A 21,698-nucleotide genomic window follows, 5' to 3' on the forward strand; every position below is an offset into this window, starting at 1 on the left:
TAACACTATAATATTACATATATATAATATTATAATAAAAAATAATATATATCATTAAAGTTTCTCAAATTCGCCCGATAATCGATAATTTGATGAAGCATTTTTAATATTCGTTTCCAAATTATTTTATTAAACATTATAATAAACTATATTTCGATTTTACCAAAATCCAAAATTCAATCTGAATTGGATCGGTCGATTTTTCCTGATGTTTTTTGAACACCCTTCCTAAAAGCTGGTGCATGGATGGAATCTCAAATTGTGCAGCCAGCCATCACGTTCGCCATTTGACAGCACTCCCCCTTGGAAAACCAGTGTGTGGTGAATTAATGCTTGAAGTCTGGAAAGAATAATGATATGTTAACTACGAAGCCAAATTGTCACGTATTAAATTGTAGTAGCAAGTACATGAGATCCAGGAATTATTATTACCATTTTTTTACCTAGCAGACCACCAACGACATGATGCACCGTGTCGTGACTGCCATAATTGTGCAGAACAGATGGAATCTCACGGAAATCCATTCATTGAATTGAAAGAGGAAGTACAACATTGCATCCGTCAATGATCAAACAAAAGGCAAAAAGCGAAAAAGAAAGAGCGGTGATAAAATGAAAGAAACACTGCTACTGTGTTGGATTATACGGTTCATCTTTTGACTCAATTAGTAAGCTGGGGAAAGCGGAAAAGGGCTCAGAAACTGTAAGAAAGAAAGTAGAAAATGCAATAGACCAGACCAGAGGAATCCACTCAGCAAGAAAAGCGAGCACATGACCCCTATCAAAGCATCACAGTTGCAGGTGCATTCATTCTATTCCCTGTTTTAAGCAAAAGAACTACTTTTATTGCTTCCCTACGTTGTTGCTCCTCTTTTTCCCTTTCCTGGGAAAGCTTCCTGTTACGACGCGATGCATCAGAGAGCATCTTCCTTCCTTCCTTCCTTCCTTCCAATAATGGCTCTCCACTCTCTCTAACCTCCTCGAGTGGTGGTACCAAAAAAAGAAAAAAAAACAAGGGTTGTACGTCAATTTGTCGGGCAGTCCCAGAGAAAAAGAGGAAAGGAGGATGAAAAAGGGAAAAGAGGGTCCGAGAGGGCCGATAATAGGGAAGGGGTTGTGCCAAAATTCTTGAGCAAGTTACAAAAAACATGCACGTGAGCCCTCAAAGCTTATTCCACTTCCACCAAAATAAAAACAAAACTTGGACATCACTTTGGTAACAGAAGAACTAATCTCGCATTCCCAACCATAGCATTCAAGAAGTAACCATGAAATGAAAGTGTGTCTTCACCTTCACCAATTTATGACACTGAAAATAGAAAGATAATAATCTTTGATCATATATAGGGTTCACCCAAAGAGTGAAAAATAAAATTCAGGGAACAAGATGGATTATTTCTGATGCCGGGCCGACGCAACAATAACAGTAGTAATAGTAGTAGTATTTGCTCTCTTTTGACACCCATTCATGCAGTAAACAAGCACATTCTTCTTCTTATTACTGCTTGCTGCTTTGTGTTTCTCTCTTTGCCTTCTTCTCTTCCACAAACTCCACGACAAACATCCAACTTGTTGCTTCCCTTTCGTCTTGTTTCCTTCACCATTTCTCTTGGTTTCTTCCTCTTCCTCTGACGTTTCCTTCACTTCTCCCACCTGTAAAGCTTATTTTTACGAGCTTCAGTTCATTCAATTAGCTGGGAATTGGAAATAATTATTGTAATCAATTCGGAACGACCAGAGAAAATAAATTTTGATTTGGACTAAAGTCAGGGTTAAAACTGCGGAAGGATGATGAAAAACGGTACCTCACTATTCAAGTTGGATTCTAAAATCCCCATTTCTTAAATATAAATGTCAACAGAATTGAAATAAACCCTGTTCGATTTTGAAGTAACTCCAAAGAATACCATGTTAATTAATCTCTAGCTACATACAATAATAACATTGCTGGTTAACGTGAAGCACGTACGCAATCAAATTTTCTTTCTCGTACCTAGTACACTGAAACTTATATATGTTGCTCAATAGGTACTACTTGGAAGATTGTGCCAGCCATTAAGCGGTAACCAGTGACTTACCACATCAGATTTAATTTTTTCACTAGAAACCGGAGAGTCGCTACGCTTTATTGACCTTTCTTCAATTGAAGGAGTAGGAGCAGGGCTAGGACTATCTGAACTGAAGTCAGGTGGGGTGCTTTGAGTTCCAATGTCTCTAGTACTCATGCTTCGCATTTTCTTCTCTGCTGTTAGATATTATTATATAACACGAGCGAAGTTTAGACCATAATATTGGATAGTGATAGCTAGTTTTGAAACAGTAATGTCATACTCACGGGTCAAATTAAAAGACTGGCAATTCTAATGCTACGGGTCGGCAAGAGGAACATGAATTTACTACCTTGGAATTGAATTTGAACTTCATCTTCATGTATGGTGATAGCTGGCTTAGTCTGATATTGTCGCGAATGAGTCGGATAAATAAGCGGTGCAGACATTGTAATTCTGCTGGCTAAGTTGCGAAATGATCTTGCACTGAGTGTCTTTGCCGACAAACACTCCAATGGAACTTCTCCAGATAAGGGGTTGCATATGTACTTCTCTGCTTCATTCCACTTGGAGTTAAGAGCCAACCCATCAGGCGACAGGTGCTCCCAACTATACACTGTTTTCGCTTGCAATGCTGCATGAACGACATAGATTCTTCACCACAACGTTGATATATATATATATATTTTTTTTTATAAAAAAAAAAAAGAGCTTTCTTGAGAAACATGCTGGACTTAATTTTGCTTGAAAATGAACAAAATCTTACCCTTAAGTGCATTGGTGAATGAATATGTCGAAGGGTCGATTTCCTCTGAGCAAAAGAAGATGTTAATAAGACGTCCAATTATTTGATTGGAGGAAGAAGAGGGGTTAATCAAGTTACCTCTAAGGGTATAGCCGGGAGAAGAAGCTGTACTAGAAATGGTTATGTTTGATCTGAAGGACCTTGCATCTTCTCTAAAACTTCGAATATTTGATGCTGAGAATCTTCTTGAACTTGTATTTTCGCGGCTGATTCGAGCCTTCAGAGCCCATTCATTTAAGTTGAACTCAGACTCATCTCTTCGTCTTGATCCTATAGGAGTAGTAAGAGATGGCTCCATCGCAGATGCCATGTCACTATGGAAATGCTGATTCTCAAGATTAATACGCCTTTACCTTGCAGCAACTTACTGCACACTTTTTATAGTACTTGAATTTCAAATATGACAGAAAGATGCTTGACAGTATCCATTCAAAACCATTCGAGTCCTGCCAAAAAAGATATTCAAATTCTTCAACCAGAGACTAATAAACTTCCGGTTTTTTTTTTTTTTTTGTGTGGTGGTGGTGGGGTGGGGTGGGTTGGGGGAGGCGGAGGAGGGGGGGTTCAGGGTTCTTACTTCTTATGCGGTTCAAGCCGGATAAGCTAATACCAAATTGACACATGGACACCAGGATGGACCTTGGTATGCAAGATTTTAAGCAGAATATGGCTTTTATATCAAAATGTTGGAGCATATGCACATATGGAAGAAGTTTGTTGCAGCCCTCCAATTCAAATTTAGTAGCCCTTCTTTGGGATAACAAATACACAAGTATTTATAGAGGAAAAATACAATAAAGATCTCATAGTTGGCCAATGAAGTTATAGCGACTGTACAGAGGGTGTGGTCACATTCCCACAGCGTATTGTGGTTTCATCTGCTAAACTGGAAGATGAAATAGACTATCCTCCTGGCTAGCTGTGTCCTGAAAGGCTGATGCAGCAGTGCAATTAATTAATGTTCTGTAGAGAGACAGGGTGGAAATTGAAGTTGATGCAGATCTAATTTGAGATGTGAGTTAATCGGCTGCAGGCTAACTGCTTTGATAGCCAGGAAATTGATGATGACCGATCCCATGTCCCGATTAAGTTAAATCTATGTTATCTCATTTTCCATGTTCTTTAGTCCATCATAGCCCTCACTTACTGATACGTTGCATGGTGAAATGACCCTCCAGTGAAGGCGATTGCTTTGGAAATTGGAAATTGACAACCGCAAACCAAAGAATTAAGGAAACACCAAAAGAATGGAATGTCTTGTGTATACGTTTAAATGGTTTTGCAAAGTGGTATAATCGATTGAACTAGAGTTAGACGACGTTGTTGTTCATTCTTTTGGCCATTTGCATTTGCAGTGGTACACACAGGTCAGTTTGGCTCCCATTTTCCGTTTGTCATTTTGTTTTTGTTTTTTGTTTTGGGACATCAAATAACGGAAAGATCATTTGTCCCTGGGCGTTGTTCCAATCTTCAACTTACCAAATGAGATGGGCGACATTCAATTTAAATCCACTTGACATACATGCAGCCCAAGAGTACAATGCAGGGAGAAAATACAAAGAGATGGAGTCGCTCATTTTATGGTCCCATGTCTATCACGAAACAAAAATATACAGAAAAGGCCCGAGGGGAACTGCGCTTGACAGGTAAGTTCCTAAAGCCGTAAGACGCTTTGGTTCAATCATCATGGGAAAAAAAAAAAAAAAAAAAGAGTAATCAGCAAGCTAGGCACTGTTTGTTTTGAGTGAATGGGAGGAAAAGAAAAGGAAATAGAGGGATGAGATTTTTGATATTTTGATTGATTTTTGAGGGAAAGGAAGGGATAAATTTTCGTCATTTTTTGTCGGCCTGCTTTCCGTCCAAAAGGGGATGAAAACCAAGGGAAAGGACATTTGAATGAACTCAGACTTCTTATGCTCTCGTATCTTTTCTTTTCCACTAGAATCCTTTCTTTCCCTTTCCTTCAATCCAAACGGTGCCTTAGTCGAGAGTAACATATTAAAGGTTATTTTTGCCCCGCTGATAGTGCGTATATTAGAGTATAGTTCACAAATAAGTAATGTATACACCGTTAGTGTACTTGGGATTCTTCGTGTCACTATCTGATGCCAAATCAAGTGTCAGTCTCACTTAGGGGTACAAACAACCGAATCGAGTCGAATTTCAGTCTAATCGAGTCGAGTCTCAACATAATTTTACGAAACTCGAACTCGAACCTGACTGGCTCAAAATGTCAAGTTCGAACTCGAGTTTAAAAAAAATATTATGTGTATATATATATTTTTTACTATTAATTTATATATATAATTGAATTCGAATCGGCTCGCAAGCTAACGAGTTTAGTATTTTTAAATTCGAGTTTGAGTTCGAGCTCGAGTTCGACTTGTTCAGCTCGAGTTCGAACTCGAACTCGATGTTAATCGAGCTCAAGTCGTGCTCGAATTCGAGCCGCTCGCAATCGGCTCGCAAGTGGTTCGATTCGTTTGCAACTCTAACTTCATTTATCACGTACGTGAGGGTAGAAGAAATTTAAATAACAGTACATGGTAACTTAAATAAATAAAACAGTTTGCACAAATATAGAAATGACACTGAAACAAATGGCAATGAGGATCCCATATGCCGTTAGTGCATATAAAATTAGAATAAATCTTATATATACTGATGGTGTATACCCTATCACGGTTGGATATACGACGACACATATATAAAATTTGAGTTTCAAATTCAAATTCGCATTATGTGTCATGCATCTAATGATGAAAGTGTATACACTGCAAGTAAGTGTATAGAAGATTAATCCATAAAATTAACTCAAGGTAGGTTTAAAAGAAGCACAGTACAAGGACGTAACGGAGAAATCCTTGGATGGTGATTCAGAATTTTTACCGATCCAGTCAATTTGGATGACGGAAGTGATAAAAAGCACAAGTTGCCTGGACGGACAAGCAGTTCAATTATTCAGCGCAGGTACTTCCGTTTTTGTGGAAAATGCAACTTTTACGGAAGGGGCCTAGAGATATTGTACAGCATTTTACCGAAAAAACCCACACCAGGTTTGCAGCCCTAAAGGAAATAAGTGGATGATATGGCGTAGAATCAGTGAAAGGTAATTTTCAGCAGTGGGCTTGAGATTTTTGGAGTGGAATTGAGGGGATGTGGAGGATGATTAGTTTGGTGTGCATGTGCATTGGCATGTGGATTGGGAGTTGTCATCTTCAGCATCATGAGAGATGAAATGAGTAGCCGGGTCCCCCCCCCCCCCCCCCCCCCCCCAAATCACAACCCTTAGCGTAGCAGCGGGCAGTACTTTTTAACTCATGGCCCTCAGTTTTGTCTCCTGTTTATGCAAAAGTATGTTTCACACCAGCAGCGGATAAGGTCACTTGTTTCCTGTCTCCTCCAGCCTCCTGCCTCATTCATTCAATCCTTCCTTAGAACGAGCTCCATTACTCTCTATACACGTTACACACTCCTCTCTCCCCCCCCCCTGAGATTCTTGTCCTCAACAAAATCATCCGCTCCGCTCGAATAAATTGATAACTTCGTATCGAGCGATAATGCGACATTCAACCCTGTCGATGCCGGTGTTAACTGGCTAACTGCAACCGCTGAAATGAATTGTAAAATTTTAAAATTCAAATTCCAAATGTGCAAAATATTCGACGCAGCAAGTTTCGTTTCAAGACTGCCAACGTGAATGCGACCTCCGCAAACAACTGCAAAAACTAGTCCCACCATACCACACAAACACTTGCCCTAACGAACACGGTAACACAGCATGCCTGCCAGAGCATCCTGTCACACGCCCATGAGGAAGGAACAAGAGCTGAATGGCGGAATGATTTGCTCCGAATTGCCGCTGGATCCAACTTTAACTTCCAAGTTCTTTTTTGAGTTGAAGGAACTGATCAGTACCGAGTACAATGTCAGCACAACTGAAGCAGTTGTGGAATGACATAAATCGGTGAAACTTAAAAGAACCTCGGCGGAGCTTAAAGGACTCTTTCCCCCATTTAATTACTGGCCAAAATCCCGCCATTTTTTCCCCCAGGTCACGGAATAGAAATTACCCCTATACCACATAACACATTGGGCTTGGCTCCGTTGGTTTGATGATTTTCTAGCAGCTAGGACCAACGCATACAAGGACCATAGATCGATACTGTAGCCCGTTGCCTTATCGGATTAGGATTCTTCCCGAGTATCACCTTTCGTGGGCCATAAAAGAGATGTCATGCAGTCTTTCTTTCCTTCAATAGCGCATTTCCTAGGGAAGAATGAATGTCTAGGCCTTACATTACCAGACAACATAGTCTGTAGTACTAAAGAACTTTCAATGCCCCCGGATGGGCACAGGAATAGCAATAGGAAGTTAAAATCTCACGAGATGTTTTCCCATGCGACGGCACCAACCAGGAAAGCAATTGAGTCGGTCATCTGATCGACCCAATAATTTAAGTAATAAAATTCAAGATAGGTAACCTATAAATAAATAATTCGTTACAACTATATATCTGTTGAAGTGTAACGCCCTTCAGATATGTACCCAGTGGAGGAAACAACCCTGCTACAAACAAGTGTTATGACAAGTGAACAGTTTCAAGTATAACATTCTATATGCACTGCAGAAACATGTTTCTGCCCGATCCGAGCACTTACACTTGGGAAATATCAATTGCAATCTCTCCATAGCAGCCAGAAATGGCATAGGGCGCTGAACAAGCGGTCCAAATCTAACATCATCTGCCAATACGATGCGTAGCTACCCCTTACCTTAAAGAGTGTCAGATAAAATGCTGGTTTTCTCCAACAACAGCAGGAAAAAATGAGAGCACCCAACGGGTAGAGCTTGTAAACCAGCAAACCAACAGCCAAGGCTCCTCAAGCAGCAGGCCCGTAGCATTCGCTTGATGTCTTGATGAGAGACTTGAACATCTCAAGCTTCAGAACTCTGCTGACAGCCACACTACTACATCCTTAATGATACACAGAAGCTTTGCATGAAATGGATGAAATTGACTGTACAACAAAGGATGTGCTTTTCCATTAGACCAAATTAAGAAAGTGCATCAGTAAAAGAAATCAAGCCAATGCTTTTCCACCAATAGCTGATGCTAATACTAAGCCTATCACAATACCTTAAGTGAACCAACCACAGACCTAGTTGTCAATTTTACCATTCCTGCACCATCCAAACTATAACATTTTCAAGCTAAGGGGCAAGTAAATTGAAATATACCATGTCTGCAGTGGTGAAGTTTTACAAAGCTAGCATTATCACATCAGAATTCTTGAAGCGATGCTGATAATTGCATCAATCAAAATCTTACAATTCAAAGCAGGGTTTATCCTACATATAGCCAACTTTTTCCTGTTATACCAGGAACCAATAATCAACTAGGCAACAAGACCAAATATCAATGGTAGCCAATAAACCTGGTCAATTCTTCCCTCCCAATATCAATCGAATTCATCGAAAACTCTCTACTTCCCCCAAAAATATGAGAACTCACAGGAATCTCATGTAGAGGGCAGTTTATAATTTTAGATGCACCAAGAATTAATCAAAATTCAAAATCATACTTACTCGACATCATTGTCCTGGTTGTAATGTATTCCATTACGTATTGGGATGACTGAAGCTCGAAACTACAGAAACAGTTACAAATGTAATTCTGTTAGCCTTAAACCTAAAATGCCAACTTAACATTTTCACTCAAACTTCAAAGTTAATCTGTAAGAATAAAAGTAACAGATCAGAATAACAAACTCTTTAAACTACTTACTCAACACCCACGAAACTCAACAGGCACCAATTAACCATCCATTTCTGGATAACTAATGGCCTATAAAATATATTTGAAAGTCAGGCACTAAACTTAGATCTCTCAAAAGTAAACTAAAGTTGCTCAGGCAAAAAGGAACAGCACTCACTTGGAGACAAAAACCACCCGAGACAATCATGAAATTGCATAAGCAAACATGCTTCCTGCATAGGTCAAAGGTATAAACTTGTGATAAAAAACAAAGCAAAGGGAGATGTGCAAGTATGGCTGTAATGGTAAAGAACAACCAAAACCACAACTTACTCCAATAAATATGCATGCAACATTTACCATGATAAGCCAAAAAGAAGTTGCATACTTCTCAACAAAGCAAGAAAGAAACTTGCTGAAACCTTGTTAGTACACGAAAAGGCAGTCCTAAGATCTAATTTTCACCAAAAATTGTCATAGCACAAACAAAAACCTTTTAGTTTCCTCAAAAAAGTCACCAGACCATGCAACTGTAGAGAACACGCAAAGGAAATTCAAATGAGTACACGACAACAATCTTCAGTAAGTCTCAATTGTAATAGGGAGAAAACATCATATCAGAACTTCAAAGACAGCATACCTTGCCCAAGAACCAAAATGGCATTGGCAGACAAAGGTATAATTTCTTGGATCTTTTCACTGACAAATATTGCTTGCGTACCTGACCACCGAAAGTATCAAACCAATAATTATCAGTAACACCCTGAAAACAGATTATTCAATACTATTTTTTTTCAATGCAACAGAAGGCCGATTTTTAATGTCTTAAACAAATGCAACATTTTTATTATTATTATTTTTTTGGCGGGTGGGGTGGGGTGGGTGGATAAGGAGGGCTGGGTCGCCTCTGGAACCAAAATCTAATTAGCATCTGAGAAAGTGCTAAGCTAGAATCTTTTATCAGTAGGCTCCAGACAATGACGACAATAAGCATCCAGATTGTTTTGGGCCAGATACCAATAATGATGACACTCTACTATGAAATACCGTAACAAAAGTACATAATAAACTTGAAAAAAAAAACTTTAGAGACATAGCAATCCTTAACCAAGAAGCAGAATCACATTGCTTTGGTGGATGGTTTATGCATACCTTAACCATTTAAGAAATGTAAAATCAACTCCATGAAGAGCGGAAGCTCAGTGAAATAGAATACAGACCAGACAGACCATACTCACAGATGCACATACCCATTTCAAAGCAAAATTATGAAGTTTTTAGAGTCTAAGATGTTTAAGTAATAGAATTTCACAAGCAGATTAGTGCAAATTGAAAACCAAGTGTTTAAGACAGCAATTCCTCACTCTCATTTCCGAGTGTTCCACTCATTGAAGTCTCTTCATCAGTCAGAACAATCATCTGCACAGTATATTGTCCATCTGAAATCCAAATAATCTGTGATCCTGCAATTGATGGAAATTCATTTAGCTTTGTATAGATGGTAAAAGCAAATTCATCATGAAGTAATGGTCAAAATGATGCACTATTGGGGAAACAAACGATGGCTACCTTTCACCACTGCCCTCAGCCCCCCCCCCCCAACAAAAAAAAGTAGCAACTCATGAGAATCTAGAGGACCATCAGGGATGTTTTTGCATGTTCTCGAGAAATTACATCCGGGTATTGTTAAACATAAAGATAGCTGCAAATTATTGGACTTACCAGGGAGAACTGCCAGTTTATGCACTCTAGCGGTCTGAGTTAACTGTCTTGTATGAAAAGGACATTCTGATCCATGCACAGAATTGGACAAGCACATGAGATGTAGATCTCCATCAGAATCCAAGATTAGAAACTTGGTAAGTGATAATACATGGATTGATATTGCCTTTGGAGACTTCACTGGCATCTTGACATATCGAAAACTTTCAATTTGCTTGCCATTAAATGCTATGAAACACACACCCCAATCTCGAGTATCTTGTCTCAATGTCATGGTCCTCGGCTTCACTGCAAGTTAGAACGCACAATAAGCAGCTGTAACAATGGAGAGATGAAGACTTTTAGAAATCTCAGAATCATGCAGCTTCTAGTTAACAAGAGAAGAATTTTAAGCTACGTCCAACGACATTAATAAAACAAGAGAAGTAATTCCACCCAATGAAACGCCTAAGCTGTAACATCTGTGAATGCTGCAAATGCCCCATTCTTTACCACTCCAAGAGAGTCTTTTTCCATTTTCAAAATGCCATATTTAATTGTGTTAGGTCATAATACCAAAAGTATTGGCTGATGGTTCAGATTCTATTTAAGAACATAAAACATTATCTGCAATGCAGTTCTAATAAAACCTGCACTTGGAAAATGCTGAAAAGAACAGGAAAAGTTGCCAAATGCAAGTTAAGACATTCCTTATCTCTCTCCTCTTCTGAAAGATAAACTTGGAGCCCCTCGATCCACTCCACTATTTTGCTGGCGAATGCAAATGTCTAAGCTAACGTTCAACATTCATGGTTTCCAGCACCAATTGCAGTTCATTTGGCATCATTCGTTGCCATACTTGTGATCAAATTATTATATATCTAAAGATGGGCTAAAAAACCAATACAACTAAGAACCAAAAGCCAGTACTTTGGGTCAAAACATTCATGCTTAAAACAAGAAGTGCCTTGTCCAGTAACTGCAAGCACGTGCATGATTCCAAACAAGCTAAGCACCAAATAAACTACATGACTGACAATTGAATGGTGAGGTAAATGCAAGCAAAAAACTAATCCCACAATATAAATTCACTCCGACGACAATAAAGATCCGACCTCTACAAAGTTTTCAAATTCAAGTACAAAGTTAAATAGCGCCAAACCAAAACCAACGAACTCACCAGATTCAGACTGCTTATCCACCTTTCCTTCAAACTGGCCATTCGAAACCACACTGACTGCCCCTTCAGGCCCCATATTTTTGCGGCCAGAGTTGCTAGAATCAACCGCATGATCAATTCCATTTATTCCCTGAACCAACCCATTTTGCAGCTTATTAGCTTTGCTAACTTCCAACTTACCGGCATCCTTGTTGTCCATTCCTCCATTTAAATTCCTCCTAATAATACTACTACTCACCCTCCCCTCTCTGTTAACCCTCCCTTTCACCAGTGGCCGCAAGGGGAAAAACCTAACCCCGTTCTCTTCTCCCAAAATCAAATGCCCAGACGAGACACTCATGGAAAAAACCGGCAAGACACAATCAATCACAGCACACTTCATCAACTTCACCTCTTCAAAATCCGCCTCCAATTTTACAGCAAAAACCCAAATCTTCGAATTCGAAACAGAATACATGGTGAAAAAATTACTCCCACCCGCCAATTTCACCGAAACGCCATGAGAAACCGCGAAAACAACGCCATACTTGTTATCATCGAACCTCAAATCCCTATGGTTAGATCGAACCTTGAGCTTCACAAACGCCTTCCGGGTAGGATGAAAAATAAAGAAGCGGAAGAGAACAGCTGTGCCGCCGAGGAAAGGCGAGGAGGTGATGAAAATAGAACGAGGGTTAGGGTTAGAGAGGAGGTGGAGGAAGGCAGCGGAGGAGGTGGGAGAAGGGACGAGAGTGGAGGGAGAAGGGAAGGAAGAGAGGGAGAGAGGGGAGAGAGAAGGGTAAAGAGACAAAGAGGTGTCGGAATGGTGAAGGGCGAGGGAGTTGGAATTGGAATCGAAGAGGAAAGAGGTGATGTGGGGAGGTGGAGAATACTGGGCAAGGAAGGAGAAAGATGGGTTTGGGAGGCTAAGCTGACAAGCTTGGACGGTTACCATTATGGGAAACACGGGAATGGGAATCGGAGCTGGAATTTGATTAAATGTAGAAGGAAGGTGGCGGTTTTGGCCGGGAAATAATGCCTTGTTTACTACATCTCAGGTGATGTCTCAGCCCGAGATGTTTGGCCGGCGGGAAGAGAAAATAAATTTTCGAACCGTCGTTGACGGGCTTGGGAACATGAGGAGGGGCTGTCTTAGAGCTGGGAGCCTGGGACACTGCCAATTGTCAGAGAGTGAAATTTGTCTATGTTGACTTTTGATCCTATATCTTTTTTTTTTTTTGCCTTTTTTTTACTGAATTTGAATACTAATTTTTTTAAAAAAAAGGGATCATTTCAAAAACCTCCCGGAAGTTTTTAACAGTCTCACTACTGTCTTTCCTTGATATTTCTAAAATATCATAAACCTACCTTCGTCAGGTCATTGGGTCCAATTATTGCATCAATCATGGAAAAATGACTTAATCACTCACACAATTTAAGAGATATTTTGCCATTATGTTTACAGGATTAGTTAAATTGTTATTAATCTGATTTAACATAAATAATGAAAATTTATAAGTTTTTTGTAAAAGTTTCTAATATGCCATTACAAAAAGGGACCAAATAGTCACCTTTTTGTGATTGATAATTGATGTGTATGACTAGAAACAATGATTAAAACTTTATTGATTTTTGTGGAATAAATGAAATTGAGCTTCTTTCGGCACATCTAAGGATTTATGAGACTTGAAGAGAAAATTTGCTCTCATCATTTTACTGATTGTGAACATCTCAAAATTAGCCTCTAATATTTTTTTACTGTTGAATTTTGAAAATTTTTATTATTTGATTGCAAATGTTAGGGTAGTTCTTAATAATCATTACTTAGTAGTGACCCTATAAGTGAAAAATAATATCTTGGATCAAACAAAAAAAAAAAAAGAAAACACATGACGTTATGTAGTTGGTTTTATGTTCTATATGATTAGCTTCATTTAATGATCGGTATTCAATTATAGTGTTTTTTTCTTTTTTCATCTTGATTGTTACTTTTATTATCGTGGAAAATAGGTGTTGGTGTTGAATGAAATATAGGTAAAAAATTGTTGGTTGTAGCTACTAAATAAAAATACCTTTTAATGATGACAATTTATTTCTTGATTGAGATTATTCAACAAATGATCCTTTTTTAACTGAAATGTTGATTGTAGCAGGGTTTATATGCTTTTTGTCTCTTGTAGTAAAGCATACTACTGATGTGTTATAATAGATGTAATAGTATAATATTACACGTGCAATATGCAGATAAGACTTTGAGTTGATAAAGTTATTGTAAAAGTTAGAAATGTAGTCATTTGATTATACTATATGAATGCGGTAATAGTTACACAATTTTGAAATCGGAGCATCACTCGTGCAAGTAATTTCACTTACAATCACACTTGAGGGTAGTTATGGAATCAAATTGTTTTCACTCCCCTAATACCAATTTTATATTTTGTTTTTGTATTTGAATTGGACTGATTTGTCATCTGTTAATTAATTTTAGGGGAGGTTTTCGATATTTTGAAAATTTCAACGGAGGACAGTGGAACTGTTAGAAAATTTGAGGGAGGTTTTTGAAATTATCCCTTTGAAACGAAAAAATGGCAATACTCGGCGACTTTATTAACGTTAATGGATCAGCTTTGTCACGCCAATTCCCTTGGAACCTTAGCAAGGAAATAAAACACACGCGCGCGTCTTAAACCCCTCCAAACTAATAAATGCTACCCAGTTGCTAGATGTTTGTTCGACGGATTCTCCTATCGGACCTATCCTGTTTTAGTAAGACACGTACTAACACAGGATTAAGTACATAAAAACGAAAGATTGGACTAAACATGAAATTATGCATCCTTCTTACCCCAGAATTTTCATAAATTTTTGCACACAAAATAAAAAATAAAGTGTTACTTTTTTTTTTTTTAATATAAGGGTGCATGATAGAATAATCCTTAAAAATGAGATAATAAAATATTATACCATCATTAATGGTAACAGTTCGCTTCAATTGTTTTTAGCACTCTTGGCATCTCATTCTTGACTCTCCTTGGGCTTATTTCCCTGTCATGTGAAATCTATGCGAATTTCAACACTGTCGTGTAGGGGCAAAATTGGGTTGAATGGTAAAAAAAAGGGTTAATTTCACTTTGTCCCCCTAAACTTTGGATGATTACCCACTTCAGTCCTTAAACTTCAAAATGGGACACTTAAGTTCCTAAACTTATAATTACCTCCCACTTAAGTCCCTAAACTTATAAATACCTCCCACTTAAGTCCCTAAACTTATAAAATGGGACACTTAAATCCCTAAACCCTTATAAAATGGAACACTTCGACCACCAACGACATTCAGGATTTGTTAACAATTTTCCTTAAATGGGAGGTATTTATAAGTTTAGGGACTTAAGTATCCCTTTTTAAAATTTAGGAACTGAAGTGGGTAATCGTCCAAAGTTGGGGGGACAAAGTGGTATTAACCCGTAAAAAAAAAGATACTGTGTAATTATAAATAAGAAATACTGAGTTTAAATCTTTCACTTCTAAAGAAAAAAGGATAAAAAAAAAAACTGTTGTATAGATCACGAACACAGAAAATTACGACAATATCTTATACGTAGATGAATGGCTTTTGGTAAATTATTGCCCGTAACACCACAATTTGGTAACAATTAATATTTGGCAAATACGGTGTTAACAGCTTTTAACACCGTGGTTGATTTTGATGGAACATTTTTCTGCACAAAACTAGTTCTACTCATAATTGTCAAAATCGCGATCCGGATCGTATGCAGAGTCGCAAATCATATTAATTTTTTGCAGGATCGCATAGAATCGTAGCAGGATCGGTAGGATCGTACGATCCTACAATTTTTTTGTAAATTTGTGAAATACGAAGCTCCATTTTGCAAATAAATGAAAATATTGGTGGTATATTTGTAATTTATCAAAGAATTGCAACCTTTAATTGCAATTAAGAACTTTTGGTAGGATCTTACGATACTACGATCCGATCCTGTGAAACTAAAATCGATCCTACATAGATCCGATTTTACAAATCTTGGTTCTACTGCCGTACCTAACAGACCTCGGCCAATCCTCCAACAATGTGGCAGAGGCCTGGAGTTACTGAAGAGAAAAGAGAGGCCGTGGCTCCAGTCGGAACAGCTGAAGTATGAAAATAACCATTTTCTTTTAGAATTAAACTTGCTGAAAATAAAATTAGTATTAAACTTGCTGAAAGTAAAATTAGTATTAAACTTGCTGAATTTAAAAAAAAAATCTTTAATGAATTTAATTTTCAGAACAGGTCCTATAAATTTAATGGGCTGTAGCACTTGTTGCTCAAGTTACCCCTTGATATGTTATTAGCATGGCAAATCAAAGAATGAATGTAGGACGAAGAAGATGCATGTTTACCTACCAGACGTAGTGCATATGATTTGGTTCTACTAACCAAGACTTTTCCAACATAATATGATGATTACAACAACCATTTTGGTACTCAAATGTTTTTTTTTTTGGTCCTTTTCTTTGGGAGAGGTGGCGGTGGTTGGTGGGAGGAGGAAGAAGACGATAATAGTACTCCAATGCTGAATATCGTGCTGCTACCTGCTAGTGCTAGTGCTAGTCAATTTCAAGTTCCAATACAACAAAAATAAAATGGTTCAAATCAAAAGAAAAACACGTCACTACTTTTATTTGCATAGACCACCACCAGAAGACCAGCACGACAAATCATAATAGCCTTTTGTTTAATGGCGCGGTGGGGCGCTCTAGTTTACTGCGTTACATGTCGAAAAAGGAGGACCGAAGGAACAAAAAGAAGACTCAGCAATAATTAATCATCACAGCATGGGTCCATCGTCGTCATCAATTAGTTTGTGAAATTGGAAACGGTGGCCCCGGCCTCACAAGCCTTTGCAGCAGCTGATGGCTCCACCGCGGGCGACGGAGTAACCGGAGGTGCCAGTAGCTCACTGGGTAGATCCGGTATACCCTTCAAGTAGAAAGTGTAGAACAGCTTGAAAGGGAACACAAGCTGCTGCAGCTTGACTTGACCGTACGCCCCTTCAAAAATCCCTGATCCACCGGTCACGGCTAGGTAGGTGTCCTCGTAGGTCAGGTAAGGCCCCTGAACGGCTATGTGACCATAGCGACCGAAATAAAAGCTGTAAATTGCTTCGAACCGGTCACCCTTTTTCTCGGGTTCGTGCTTGATCAGGATGCAAATTCCTGCTGTGATCCCCAACCGTTTCTGCAGGCACCCGCTGTATATCTGTGACGTACCAAAAATGGTTAGGCGCTTCATTCCCAATTTGAGTGGCTGCATGCGCTTGATCAGACGAATATTTTTCAAGAAAGTAAAACTGAAAAAAGAGGGAAAAAATTAATCCCATAACCAAAAGAATGCTGCTTTACCTTGTTGGTGAAAGGGATGAGATCGCCTAGAGAATTAACGTCTTTTTGGCTCAATTTCAGAAAGGCGGGGCTTCCGCGGTCACGTTCGTTGATCTCGTAGACATTCAGTTCTTGAACTTTAGCTGAAAACCAAGTGCACAACAGTCGAGGATTAAACCAACCAGATTTGTTTAATTGGTGATCGGCTCAGAAGCTAAAAAAATACTTACCTGGTGTTGAGTCTGATGGGGTGCTCTGGCTCTTGCACGTGAAAGATCTGCAGGTGGCTGCAGAGTTGGCGGTGAGGCGAAAGTTGTTAGAGATCAAGGGGTTAGAGAAGGGCTTAAAGCTAAGAATATTTTGGGCGGTGGGGGAGGAGCTGGTTAGCAGCTTTACGGAGGAAGAAGCGGCCCTGAAAGCAGCGGAGGTTGAAGAAGCGGCAGCCATGGTGTAATCTGGGGCTATACACTGTTATAAGTTTTACAGCACTACTGCGTGCTTTGATAAAAGAGGAGGAGCGTGGTTCTTGAGAAAACTTAATGGGTTGATCAAACTGATTGGAGGCTTTTTGCCAGGGGAGGACCATATATGTGTGTGTGTGTGAACTGCAGAGTGAATAAAAATGTGGGAAATGAAATGCTTATAGGATTGGACGGTATGGCCTGTGGAATGTGTTATTGGTTTAGTGCGTAGGTTTTGAACACTATTGCGGCTCTGGTTATGGGCGGTGCGATTTGCGAACGTGTGTGGCGGTGCGTGAGAACTGCTGAGAAGTGAGCAGTAGTAGTAACAGTCGATTATGGGATGTGGACTCTGAAGTTTGAACAAGAGTCAAAGGGGAGCTTTGAGACAAGTCCGCGGCGATTGGTAAAAGTAATGAAAATTGGTTTTGACAAATGTGACAAATGTTGCTATTGCAGAGGAAAATGCAGTAGTCCTGCTACTTTCGTACTACTGTTACTTCACAGTTCACACACTCAAAAAACGAGTAGTACTTCGAGATGTTACATTAGACCTGGCGCCGGTACCAATTAGACCAAGATGCATTTTGTTTCTCCTCAAAGAAACATTTTTTTGTTGACCAATTTCTACAAATTTATGTTCTGATCATTCACATGAAACCAAAGATTAGGATCACTTAAACGTAACCAAAACTGATTTTTGAGGCTTACGCTTGCAATACAACAAAGCACCGAAATTTCACTTGGACTATTTCAAAGTCGCCTCACCAATTTTTTTCCCCTTTTATGATAAAGCTAAGAATAATATTTCAAATAATTTGTTTGGATATCAAAATTATTTCAAATAATATTTCGCTTGCATCACAAACACATTTTCCAACCTATCTTTTTATATTCCCAATCATCTTTTTATTTCACATTCATCATATCACAAAAAGTGCTACAGTAATTATTCCAAATAATACACTATCCAAACAAACCAATATATGATATTCATGTTCTCAGGAAAAAAAAAAAAGAGGAGAAAAAGTGAGAAGCTAATAAATTGGCCTTGTTTGGCAGACAAGTTTTTTATCAAATTTGTTTGCTACAAGTTTTTTTAAAAACTTTAACTATATTAATCTCAAAAAAATTTTTAAAGTTTTTAAACTAAACACTTCAAAATATTTTAAAAAAAAAACACTTGTCAAACGGGACAATGTTGGTGAAGATAAGTTCTGTTCTTGTACCCTGTCGTACTCGTTTCCAGCAAAATCTCAAATGTCAGGTCCCAGGAGCAGCCGAACCGATGGATGTGGTGGGGGCCAGTCGGCCTTTATGGTAGAGACCAAGAAGAAGGCGTTTTTAAAGTTCAAAACACTACTTTTAAAAGCCTGACCATAAGCCACATAGGCCCATGTGCATCATGGACTCATTTTTTTGTTCTGTGCTCGTGGCCGGTTAGTTTTGTTTAAAGTCAAATTGGGTCGGTGAGCCTCTTTTCATGGACCCTTGAGCTTTTTTTTGCGTGTGCTCTGGTACCCAAAGAAAAAGTTTGACTTAACTTTCTCTGCAAGTAGAGCCATGCTGCTGGAGAGCTAACTAGAGATGAAATGGGAGGATGGAAGGGATGGCATGCAACGTGTCAGCGGAATTATGGGCAATCTGGAAGGGTATTAAGCTGGCATGGGACAAGGGGTTTAGGAAAGTGATCATCGAAACTGATTCCCAGGTTGCATTGGACTTAATCAACTAGTGAATAGATATATAGATAGATACATGTTTTCGTAATACTTCAAAGTGGAGTTGTTGATTGAAATAGATGTATAGCGTTTTATGTTGAATGAAAAATGACATGGCATATGGTAAAATTTCAAACCTAACAGAGTCCGCAACGAGTTTCTAAATCCCAATATTGAAGGCAATTTGGGGCTAATCAAAATTGTGCCTAGGATATATTATGACGATTTTCCTGAAAAACTCGCAATCCAGGCGCAGTAAAATCTTGCAACTCAGCTTTGCCCCTTTCCCGTGTGTGGTTACCAATTTGTTTGGATTGAAAATTATTTAAAATATTTTAATATACTGTGACTGGCTTAAAATTTTTATATTCATTAGTGTCTGCATTAACTGGTTCGAACGCATGTCAAATGTCAACACCAAATATAGAATGTTGCGAATAACATCAAGGCTCATAATTAGTATATACATTGTCAGTGTATATAAAATTAATCTCCATTACAATCTCGACACATTGATAGAGCCAAGTAAGTTATTGAGGGAAAAAAAAAGTGCATAAAGAATCTTTCTTCCGAAATAATTTTTTTTTTTTGCACTTCCATCAGAAAATATAGAAAAGTTATTGAAATTGTAGGCTATATATATACATATATATATATAAATTTTTTTTTGGACTCTTTTTTTTTTGGTCTCGCTGAGCCATTGGTCCAGGGAAAAACAATTGAAGCGAACTGTTACCATTAATGATGGTATAATATTTTATTATCTCATAATGTTATAGGGGTCAGTAGATATATAGATTCAACTAGCCTAAGGAAGTGCTATAATATAACCGTTGAATTTTTTTTCGCTATAGATGACGTTCGAATCCTCATATACAGCTCAAGAATGGGCTTAAATCCCTCCCTGGTGATCACTGAACTATTGGGCCAGTGGTTTTTTTTTTTTCTTTGGACTCAGTAATCTGTTTTTCATTTTATTTTCCACACCTTGACTTAAACTGGGACGCCGATCAAATCAAAAAAATGCTCAACAAAACAGTTAAATGACCTATCAAAGTTCAAAATTTGTCCCATTGTTAGCATACTAGGTGTCGTGGGCACCTAGTGCCTTAGTAAGGTTAACCTACCATCCTGTCCTGTAGATTGATTAGAATTTAGATTACGATCACAGTTATAGGGTAGCCCCAACTCGTAGAAAGAAAAGACAGAGAGATTACTGGGTAGAGGGGAAAAGCATTCAAGACCTGAGGCTGAGGAAGTCCGCCACGCACCACATAGAGGGCGACATATACATATAGAGATAGGATAGGGGCCGTAGGGAATGATAGAAAGGAAAGGGCCCCTCCAGCCTCCAGGCACCAGCCAAAGACAAAGGAGGTTCCCTTACAACAGATCCGAGAAATGCGTTGATGGGTCTCGCTTCCCATTGGGATTTTGCAATTCATCCTTACACCCTTCCACTCTGCACGTGTTCCCCACGCTCCTCTCTGTGCCTCCCCGGGCTCCAAGTCCCAGCCCTTTTCCTAAGTGAAAGGACAAATTATATAGAAAATAATAAAATTAATTGATCCTGGATTTAAAATGTTAATAATGGTATCATTTGTGAATTCTAAATTATGAAATCACTGAATAAAAAATAAAGTATTACTAACCTTAAAAAGCAAATTATGAATTTAAAGGGTTTGGAAGAATGCTGCAAAGAAAATAATGGGAAATTGGGTGATAATTATAGAAAGTTAGAAGCCGGCTACAGGGGAGGGAAAGAGAATAACGACAAGTTAAAGAGCAGTCAAACTATTATGATATTGGACGGAGAGAGGGGTAAAGAAATGATGTAATTGTGGGGACATGACGGAAAGCATGGCACTGTAATAAGAGGTCCGAAAATCATAGAAAGCAGCACATAACTAGTTAGCAGGTAAAAAATAATAGTTTTTTAATAATTTTAAAAATGCATATTACAAAGATTATTTTAAATCTACATTAAAGTTTATGAAGAACATTATTCTATAAGTACTCAACAATTTTAGGATTACAATATGGGTGAAATTATTTTTTAAAATTAAGGAAAATGAATTAGTCATACTTTATATTTTTAATGTTAAAAATTTTGATATATGGGTATAGCATGATATATTGATAAATAAGTTTACAATTGATGTATCATGTAAGTTGTTATAAATTAAATTATTTTGTTCAAATTGTTATCATATATTGACGAGCAATAGGTTAACAAAATTTGGTTTCAACATATTTAAGATATTAAAATTAAGAAAGTCCATTTTGTATTAACGAAATAAACTTTTTTTAACATGTCAAACATACACTTCTTTGATTTTTTTTTGCCTTTTCATATATTTTATCCTATATTATAATTTATAAGTAATGTTTTGAATTAAAATATGAATTCGTGCATATCACGTGTTATAATGCTAGTTTTTCTGTATTGTATAATCTATTACTCTTTATTATGATTAATAGTTGCGGTAGATAAACTAGCATATCTTGCCACAGTAGAGTTTGCTGATTCTCCGATGATAATCGAGTAGGTCTCATTTGGGAATTGGGATCATCCAAGACAAAATTTTTGTGATTATTTTTTTTATTTTACATATATTAAATTAATACAGTATATTTATTTTATATAAAAATTTTATAAAAT

The 21,698-nt window shown here is 38.0% G+C and overlaps 3 protein-coding genes across 13 annotated transcripts; all 3 read right to left on the minus strand.

Annotated features, from left to right (window-relative positions):
- Nucleotides 1-1,316: 1,316 nt before the first annotated feature.
- Nucleotides 1,317-3,586, minus strand: LOC140003883 (uncharacterized). Of its 4 annotated transcripts, none has more exons than XM_072056490.1 (6): nucleotides 3,431-3,582; nucleotides 2,932-3,299; nucleotides 2,815-2,859; nucleotides 2,401-2,682; nucleotides 2,079-2,242; nucleotides 1,317-1,653 (listed from the first exon to the last, which is right to left on the minus strand). In XM_072056490.1, exons 2-6 carry the CDS (start codon nucleotides 3,161-3,163, stop codon nucleotides 1,393-1,395), a joined length of 984 nt encoding a protein of 327 aa, XP_071912591.1. In that variant the 5' UTR covers nucleotides 3,164-3,299; nucleotides 3,431-3,582; the 3' UTR covers nucleotides 1,317-1,392. The 4 variants fall into 4 exon arrangements, with proteins under 4 accessions (XP_071912591.1, XP_071912589.1, XP_071912590.1 ...); XM_072056488.1 differs by having other exon boundaries at nucleotides 2,079-2,245; XM_072056491.1 differs by having other exon boundaries at nucleotides 1,624-1,661; nucleotides 2,079-2,245; nucleotides 3,431-3,586.
- Nucleotides 3,587-7,309: 3,723 nt separating this feature from the next.
- LOC113698871 (uncharacterized) lies at nucleotides 7,310-12,666 on the minus strand. Of its 8 annotated transcripts, none has more exons than XR_003450319.2 (8): nucleotides 11,494-12,666; nucleotides 10,335-10,622; nucleotides 9,977-10,075; nucleotides 9,253-9,333; nucleotides 8,791-8,845; nucleotides 8,643-8,702; nucleotides 8,444-8,505; nucleotides 7,310-7,832 (listed from the first exon to the last, which is right to left on the minus strand). XR_003450319.2 is itself a non-coding variant. In XM_072057384.1 (6 exons), exons 1-5 carry the CDS (start codon nucleotides 12,425-12,427, stop codon nucleotides 8,477-8,479), a joined length of 1,431 nt encoding a protein of 476 aa, XP_071913485.1. In that variant the 5' UTR covers nucleotides 12,428-12,666; the 3' UTR covers nucleotides 7,310-7,832; nucleotides 8,444-8,476. The 8 variants fall into 8 exon arrangements, 3 of the variants coding, with proteins under 3 accessions (XP_071913485.1, XP_071913484.1, XP_027074626.2); XR_003450316.2 differs by having other exon boundaries at nucleotides 7,310-7,875; XR_003450320.2 differs by lacking the exon at nucleotides 8,643-8,702.
- A 3,460-nt stretch (nucleotides 12,667-16,126) lies between these two features.
- LOC140010467 (allene oxide cyclase, chloroplastic-like) lies at nucleotides 16,127-17,448 on the minus strand. The gene is made up of 3 exons (XM_072057551.1): nucleotides 17,085-17,448; nucleotides 16,876-16,997; nucleotides 16,127-16,732 (listed from the first exon to the last, which is right to left on the minus strand). Exons 1-3 carry the CDS (start codon nucleotides 17,299-17,301, stop codon nucleotides 16,331-16,333), a joined length of 741 nt encoding a protein of 246 aa, XP_071913652.1. The 5' UTR covers nucleotides 17,302-17,448; the 3' UTR covers nucleotides 16,127-16,330.
- Between the last annotated feature and the right edge of the window lie 4,250 nt (nucleotides 17,449-21,698).

This window comes from Coffea arabica, chromosome 7c, assembly GCF_036785885.1.
Source record: "Coffea arabica cultivar ET-39 chromosome 7c, Coffea Arabica ET-39 HiFi, whole genome shotgun sequence".
Classification (NCBI taxonomy): Eukaryota; Viridiplantae; Streptophyta; class Magnoliopsida; order Gentianales; family Rubiaceae; genus Coffea; species Coffea arabica.

Bases quoted from the DNA above. Each gene is read 5' to 3' on its own strand.
- LOC140003883 (XM_072056488.1), bottom strand. From the start codon at position 3,163: ATGGCATCTGCGATGGAGCCATCTCTTACTACTCCTATAGGATCAAGA. The intron at 2,246-2,400 runs GTAGTAAATTCA...AATATCTAACAG, and splicing joins AGTTCAAATTCAATTCCAAG to CAGAGAAGAAAATGCGAAGC. The intron at 1,654-2,078 runs GTAAGTCACTGG...TAAGCTTTACAG, and splicing joins AAAAAATTAAATCTGATGTG to GTGGGAGAAGTGAAGGAAAC.
- LOC113698871 (XM_072057384.1), bottom strand. From the start codon at position 12,427: ATGGTAACCGTCCAAGCTTGTCAGCTTAGCCTCCCAAACCCATCTTTC. The intron at 10,623-11,493 runs GTGAGTTCGTTG...TCTAACTTGCAG, and splicing joins GGATAAGCAGTCTGAATCTG to TGAAGCCGAGGACCATGACA. The intron at 9,334-9,976 runs GTGAGGAATTGC...TTCGGTGGTCAG, and splicing joins TGGAACACTCGGAAATGAGA to GTACGCAAGCAATATTTGTC.
- LOC140010467 (XM_072057551.1), bottom strand. From the start codon at position 17,301: ATGGCTGCCGCTTCTTCAACCTCCGCTGCTTTCAGGGCCGCTTCTTCC. The intron at 16,998-17,084 runs GTAAGTATTTTT...CTTGGTTTTCAG, and splicing joins CCCATCAGACTCAACACCAG to CTAAAGTTCAAGAACTGAAT. The intron at 16,733-16,875 runs GTAAAGCAGCAT...GGTACGTCACAG, and splicing joins TCATCCCTTTCACCAACAAG to ATATACAGCGGGTGCCTGCA.